This window comes from Malurus melanocephalus, unplaced genomic scaffold, assembly GCF_030028575.1.
Source record: "Malurus melanocephalus ecotype Western Australia unplaced genomic scaffold, MMel_1.1 scaffold_147, whole genome shotgun sequence".
Taxonomy (NCBI): domain Eukaryota; kingdom Metazoa; phylum Chordata; class Aves; order Passeriformes; family Maluridae; genus Malurus; species Malurus melanocephalus.
This window is the reverse complement of record NW_026623379.1, coordinates 782,705-790,053: the sequence shown is the minus strand read 5'-3', so window position 1 is coordinate 790,053 and position 7,349 is coordinate 782,705. Positions and strand designations below refer to the sequence as shown.

General features: G+C 54.2%; 1 protein-coding gene across 1 annotated transcript; it reads right to left on the bottom strand.

Annotated features, from left to right (window-relative positions):
• Positions 1 to 331: 331 nt before the first annotated feature.
• On the bottom strand, positions 332 to 7,343 carry IRF7 (interferon regulatory factor 7). The gene is made up of 12 exons (XM_057371456.1): positions 6,095 to 7,343; positions 3,902 to 4,018; positions 3,653 to 3,815; positions 3,250 to 3,412; positions 3,065 to 3,168; positions 2,862 to 2,907; positions 2,642 to 2,737; positions 2,276 to 2,554; positions 1,994 to 2,119; positions 1,480 to 1,860; positions 1,200 to 1,318; positions 332 to 478 (listed from the first exon to the last, which is right to left on the bottom strand). Exons 2-12 carry the CDS (start codon positions 3,922 to 3,924, stop codon positions 332 to 334), a joined length of 1,647 nt encoding a protein of 548 aa, XP_057227439.1. The 5' UTR covers positions 3,925 to 4,018; positions 6,095 to 7,343.
• Positions 7,344 to 7,349: the final 6 nt, after the last annotated feature.

Below are 7,349 nucleotides of genomic sequence, written 5' to 3'. Positions count from 1 at the left end.
GGACATTGCTAAAAGGCTGGGCATGGACTCCGAGGGTTTTGGGGGTACAGGGGAAGGGCAAAGATTTCAGACTGATAGCAGAGGCAGATRTCCAGGCAACAGCAGCAGGAGAGAACTACATTTCTATACATACATATATTATAACTTGGAAAAATTGAGAAAATAAATCTGTAAGTGACTCACAAAAACACATACTAACAGCTGACGGAGGGGAAAAGCAACATGTGAGCTCCAGCACTGGTCAGTGAAGCTGTTGTTGGGTTGGGCATGCTGGCTGGCAGAGCCTGGGATGGCCAGTGGTCCTGCTGCTGGTGGCCATGCGGAGCGGGGATCAGCCCAGCTGCATGTTGTACTGCTCGATGAGCTCCATGAGATCGAAGGACTTGGAGAGCTGCAGGCTGATGCTGCGGCTGTCKAGGGAGGAGGCTCCCTCCTGCAGCACCTGCTCGTAGAAGTACTCGCAGAGCTTGGGCACCAGCTGCAGTGGCAAAACATCGGGGTTAGGGGCAGGTTAGGGGCAGCTGCTTGACATGGCTGCAACACCATGCGTGGCCCTGTCCTCCTGGAGTGCAGGGAGGAGATATCTGGGGTACCCTTTGTCTCCCCAGCTCTGAGGGTCCCCATCCCTGGGCAGCTGCCTTCCACACCATCACGCCCAGACCCCKAATGTCCCCTGGCCCAGGCAGCTGCCCACCCTTGCCCTATGTTTGCCCTGGTTCCCAAGTGTCCCCTCCCTGGTCATGCAGCTCCCCAGGTCTCCAAGTGTCCTCCTCTCCTGTCACTCAGTTCTCCCACCTCTCTCAGCCCCCCAAGGTACCTCCTCCTTGGGTATCCAGATGTCCATCTGCCCCAGATCTCGAGGGCTCCCCGATCCCCATCTCCACTGCACATGGAGAGTCTCCTCCCTTGTGTACCCAAGAACTCATCTCCCCTGGTGCCTGAGGCTCCCCCTGCCCAGACCCTGAGGAAACTCCATTACCCCTCCATCACCTCTCAGTCCTCATCCCTGGGTGCCCAGAATCCCACCTCTCAGTCCCCAAAGGTCCCTCTTCAGGTTCTTCCCAGACTCTCCATCTCCCACACTCCTCAGCCTCGAGGGTTCCCCTGCTTAGGCACCCAGAGTCTCAGCTMCCCCACCTCCATGAGTCTCCCCCCTTCCCTGGGCAGCGGTGGGATAGTGGTGGGTTTGGCTACTGCACCTTGACCAGGATGAGCTTGGACTCCTTAGGCTTGGCCTTGGAGAAGGCCTGCCCGAAGCAGAGGTAGATGGTGAAGTCAGGGGATCGCCGCCTTTGGCCATTACGGAAGTCCCTTAGCTCTGCAAGGCAAAACAGGGCTCAGTTTTGGGGTGAGCTTGGGGGAACAGGGTGGTTGGGAGGGTTTGGATGCCTGTAACATCCTCAGGCTGGCTCCCACAAGCCCTAAAACCAGGCTGGGTAGGAAACAACACATGGGGAAGGATGTGACAGCCCTACCCACCTGTGCAAAACTCACGGAAATCAAAGATAGGGGTTTCCTGGTCCCGGCAAAGCAGGTTGGGAGGGGGCTCCTCGACCCCCTCAAGCTGCTGGGACAAGGCCCAGAACACCTTGCACTTCTCCCGGCGGGTGGCAAAGACCTTTTGGGCGCGTTGCTCCAGCTGCAGCCCCGCCACGCGCAGCAGKTTCTCGGTGATGCGCCGCTGCTTGCGGTCGGCCATGCCGGCGGGGCTGGGGAAATGCACCACRTGCAGGGGGCACGGTGCCTGTGGCAGGCTGCAGGGCTGGTACGTCAGCAGGCAGTGGCTGCCTCCAACCTCCTCCTGGTGGAACAGCTTCCCCCGGTAGTAGATGGTGACATCCAGGCTGAAGACMGTGTCATCTGCACCAGAAAGCGATCAGCAGCCACATCCTCCGAACTGAAATATTCCCCCCCTCCAAACCAGCCTCTAAGCTTACTTACTGTCGGCAATTATAACAATAATTTATAGCTGTTAGYAATTAATAACCCTCACCTGCATTACCCACCAGCAGGCGTGGCTGTGGCGCAGGGCTGGYGGCAGGGACATAGAACGTTGCCTGTGCCGGGTACTGCATGGGGACCGTGCCCTCTGTCACGTGGCACGGCGGTGGCATGGCCCCTGCAGTGGAAGATGAACAACGTTGGCATCGCCTTTCTGGATGCAGTGGGATGGGGGCTGCTTTGGCATGGRGTGCCCATGGCAGCACCCTGGCCTCCTCCCATCCCATTATAGCATTCCCACAGCCAGGGCTGGATCCTGCCCCGCAGCACCCACCTGTCTCCTCTGGTGGCATAAGGCCTGGCGGGTGGTAGGTGGCCAAGGTGGGCTGCTCCACCGTGGGCATGCATTGCGGAAATGCCGTGGCAGGGAAGCAGTTGTTTTGGCTGGAGTCTGCATAAGACTGAAGCAGGGGGTCCTGGTGGGGCTGGAGCATGATGTCCAGGTGAGGCTGGAGCAGGGTGTCCTGGTGAGGCTGGAGCAGGGTGTCCTGGTGAGGCTGGAGCAGGGTGTCCTGGTGCAGCTGGAACACGATGTCCTGGTGGGGAGTGTCGCCTGCAGGGAAACCACCTGTGTGAAGGTGCTGGGATCACCCTCCCCCGCGGGCACCCACTCTGCACCCGCAAGCAGGGCTGGTCTCACCTGTGGGCACCCAGGATGAGCCAAGGTTAGAGGGGGAGATCTCACACTGCTGCAGCAGCCCCTCCAGAATCGAGAGCTGTGTAGGGTCAATGCTTCCTAAGGGGGAACACAGTGACTGGGATGTCTCACAGCCAAAAAATCAGCCCCAGCTGAGCCTACTGGCATGTTACCCACCACCCCCCCCCCCTCAAAAAAAAAAGACTGTGGGACTAGTGCTTACCTGGGAGAGCAGTTGCTGAGGCCATGTCTTGGGGGTCAAGCTCCAGCTGGGAAGGGAAGGAGAATGGGATCTTACTGCTSTGGGGGCCAGGCACCCAGTCTCCCCCAGCCCACATTTTGGCTGGGTGCTGGGCTGCAGCTTGGGAGCACTCCAAGGACATGGAGGTGCAATGCCTGAGGAGTGGCAGCGAGGACCCCCCTAACCTGCTGTGCACACCCAGCTATGYGCAGCTGCTGTTGTGCTGGCTGCTGCTCCACCACAGGGTTAGCRATGCTGTAATCTCCCTCCCTGCTGGGCTGGAGGATGGCTGAAAGGAGAGCACATGGAGTGAGTGTTCCTGAGATCACTCACCCCACCCAACACAGCTCCTCCTTTGGGCGAGGCTCACCTGAGACAACAGAGAAGACCTTGTGTGGGTCATCACCACGCTTGGAGTTGTCCTCTTCCAGCTTGAACAARTGGGTGCTGCTCAGGGCACAGCGGAAGTTGGTCTTCCACTTGGCCGGGTCCTCAAAGCCTTCCTCATAGCGTCCACTGGCCTTTGCCCAGCCCTGGGGGTGCAGGGGTGAGCATGGGGTCCCCGGCTCCATGGCCATGGAGGTTTTCAGGGATGACTGCTCTTCCCCCACCTTCACAGCTCCCACATCSCACCCACCTTGAAGACCTCARCTTCCTGCTGGTCACCATCCTCTCCCGCCCCCCTCGAAGAGCCTGAGAGTCCTGCTGGTGACCCCCACCCTGCCCACCTGGAGGATCTCCAAGTCGCTGCTGGTGACACTCATCCCACCCACCTTGAAGACCTCCAGGTCGCTGCTGGTGATGTCCTTCCTGGCGTTGTGCTTCCARGGGACGCGGAAGGTGGTGCGGGCAGGGTCGATCCAGCGCAGCCCCCGGTAGTTCCCGCTGTTGATGGCGTTCAGCAGCCACTGCCCGAACCGCAGCTTCTGGGCTTCCCTGCGGGCGGCGGGCCGTCACCGGAGGACCGGGACCACCCCGGGACAGCAACCCGGGGAGAGCCGGCGGGGCTGTGCTCCACTTACCCGTCCTTGTCCGGCGCTGCCATGGTGCCGTGCCGTGCCGCGCCGTGCCGGACGGTAAACTCGGTGCAGGGAGAGGCCACCTCCTACCCGGTCCTTTATCCGCCCACTCTCGTTTTCCTGGAAATCACGTGTCCCTTCCGAAAGTGAAAGTGCCGCCGCTCCCTCGGCGGGGCGGTGCGGCCGCTCCCGGGAGATGCTCCCGCCCCGGGGACGTCGCTGCGCAGCCCGCGCAATCCCTTCCCCAGACTATTGCGGRATAATCTAATAATTAAATAATTGGGGAATTTTAATTATTAAAGTAAATAAACCGGACCTAAACCTGAGCGTGGGACACCGGGAGCGCTGGAGCTCGGCCGTGCCCGCTCCCGCCGGGACTTCCCGGGGCTGGAAACTCCGGGCTACGTTCAGTTGATTGTTTTAATCCTTCTCCCGCCGGCCTTGGCTTGAACGCTAAGGCCGTGCTGTTAAAAAACACAAATCAATAAGGGCCGAAGTGCGGTGGACAGCGMTCGGCACCGAAGCAGAGGCGAAGCAGCCCATGCCCAGGACAGGAGATGGGTCACGGGCAGCTACAGCGCCCGCCCGGCTCTTCCCGGAGCCCCTCTGAGCTCAGCGGGGAGCAGTAAAAACAACCCAAACACCCTGACAGATTTTTCGAGTTCTTTACTCAACGATCAGGACGGGGTGGAGGGGTCAGTGGGGCTGAAGCATGGACTGCTGCCTCTTTCTGTCTGTGCTGTCTTGTTTTTGAGAAAATTTCTCCTTTCCAGGAACTTCTCCCTGATGCCTACTAGATACTCCACATGGTTTTTCAAAACATTTTGTTTCCCAARAAATTTCCCACTTCCTTCCTAAAAAAATCGACTGTTGCTTTCCAGGAGATTTCCCAGTCACTTTGCAGGCTATTTCCTCCTTCCTTCCCGGGAAATGTCTTTGTTGCTCTCTAGAGTCCTCCATTGCTGTTTAGGATTCTTCCCTCTACTTAGCGGATCTCCATTGCTTTCCTAGGAAATTTCCCCATGACTGTTAATTTCGTGGTTCCCAGGGAGTATTTCCCAACCAGGCAATTCCCCTTTTGCTTTCCACCAATTCCTCCTTTGCATTCTGGGGAATTTCCCCTTTAGGAAATATCACTGTTACTTTCTTCCAAAATGTCATTTTTGCTGTTCAGGAGTTTCCCAGGTATTTGAGGGATTTCCCTCCTCTTATTTCCAGGCTATCCTCCCTATAGCCTTGTAGGAAATTCCCCCATTGCTTTCTATGAATTCCCAGAGTATTTCCCCCTTTGCTTTCAAGGACTTACCCCTAGTACATGTATGGAAATTCCTACATTGCAGAAAATTTCCCCTTTGTTATCCAGGATATTTAACTTTCTAGAATGGTTTTTCCTTTGTGTACAAAGAATTCCCCTATTAGTTGCCCGAATTTTTCCCCTTCTTTCATAGGAATTTCCCCACAGGGTTTTAGGAAATTTCATCCTTTTGTTCCAGGAAATTCCAGAAGCCAAACACCTGAATCCAGGACAGGGGCACACGGCAGATGCAGCAAAATGCATTTAAGGGCAGTGAAAGCCATGAAACCCAAAGAGGAGCCGCAAGAGCCAGGGCAGGGTGGGAGCAAGGGACAAGGCTGACATGGACAAGGCATGAGTGGAAAGGGCCCTCTGCCAGAGGAACAGGTGGGATGAACAAGGAATTGTGGGATGAACAAGGAATTGTGCTGTCTGGTGGCTCCTGCCCCAGGGACAAGTGGCAGCTGCAGGGAGGGGAGCAGAAGTGTTTATTTACTTGTATACCTCAATGCTGCAATCAATGCAGAGCTGTTTCAGTTAATAAGTGATTAATTAAGCTGTGGGAATTCTTCCATACTAAACTTTTTTTCTTTTTTTTTTTTTTTTTTTTTTTTCAAGCAGGATCCTGCCTGCCTGAGGGAGGAGGAGGTACCTGTCCCATGCTATCCCCTGCCACCTTCCCAGGTCCTGCTGACTTAGGGACATGTCCAGGAAGCTAAAAGTCAGCCTCATTAAAGTCACCAGCTCCAATAYGGTGGGGGAAAAGGTGAAGATTTCAGGAGGAAGAGTCAGTTTTACAAATAAGTTTCTAAAAGGATCCCAAAGGACAAGGAGAGCTTTCCCTGAAGCTCAGCCTTTCACTGCACCAAATTTTCCTCCAAACTTAACCCCACCATACAAACCTGCACTCCACGCACATCCTTGCAGCCACAAGTCACTCAGTTTCAGAGGACAATTCTTGCAGGCAGAAAGGCAACCTGAAACCCTACAACTTTTATCAGCAAAGTCTCTTTTGGGGACCCTTTTTGTAAATCAAAAAGCAGCAAGGAATGGGGCACCTTAAAGAAAAAAATAAAATAAATCTTTCTCTTTTAATCCACCCAAGAGAAATCCAGAGTAAGAGCAGCATCACAGCACTACACAGAGCACAGACATCTATCATGGCCTTTGCACAGATTCCTTCCCAGATACAGAGAGAAGTCATTAAAAAAAATAAAGAAAAAAAAWTATTCACATATGCAAAGTGACAAGTAACAAATCAGCCACAGAACAACTTTTTCAAAGAGAAAAAGGATGCGTCAATGAAGAAGGCCCTCAACATACAAGGTTCACGAAAACCTAACTTAAGAACAGTGAAACAGAGGTGGCTTTCTTTTAAACATTAAAAACAAATTTTTTTTTTAATTAATTTAAATACACATTTGAAACACAAACACCAAGCAGGTGCCTGGAGAATAAAGCAAAAATAAGGAATGAAAAGTGAATTCAACCAGTTTAATTTCAACACCAAGGCTGGGTGGATCGCACCAAATGGAATAAATAACGGAGAAGATCACACTGGGTTGGTAGATCTCACACTTAAGATCATTTAAACTAGAATTAATTACACAGCCCAATAGAGTACTGAACAAGGAATTCCTCTGACACATGATATTAGCTGGGGCAGCATCCCTTTGACAGAGCAAGTTGTAGGTGTGGATTTACCCCCTGCCACCCCCCAATGAGCCCCACCCCAGGAGCAAAGAGGACGTTCTTGTRATGCAGAGGACTCGCTCCCACAAGCGATGGACACACAGATGGGAACCCTCTGCCTCTTCTTGCTCAGGGAACGGGAACCCTCTGCCTCTTCCACACCCACAGGCTCCAATCACGCCCAAGGCAAACATCTGAACACAATCAGACCTTGTGTTCTCACCTGGCAGGGTGAGCCCAAAGGTGCAGCATTTCCACTGCCTCTCCCCCTGAGGTAGGGCAGCGCCAGAGCTGCAGCCACTGCCTCCTTCCACACACCAGGGGTCAGGCTGGGAAAAATTACATCAGCAGATCTACACCTGCAGCCACCCATTTAACACCCTGGGGGTGGGCAGGATGAAGGAATGTAAGTGGTTTCTTCTTGTTTGGTTTTCCCTCCCCACAACCCTGCATAAAAAAAAAAAA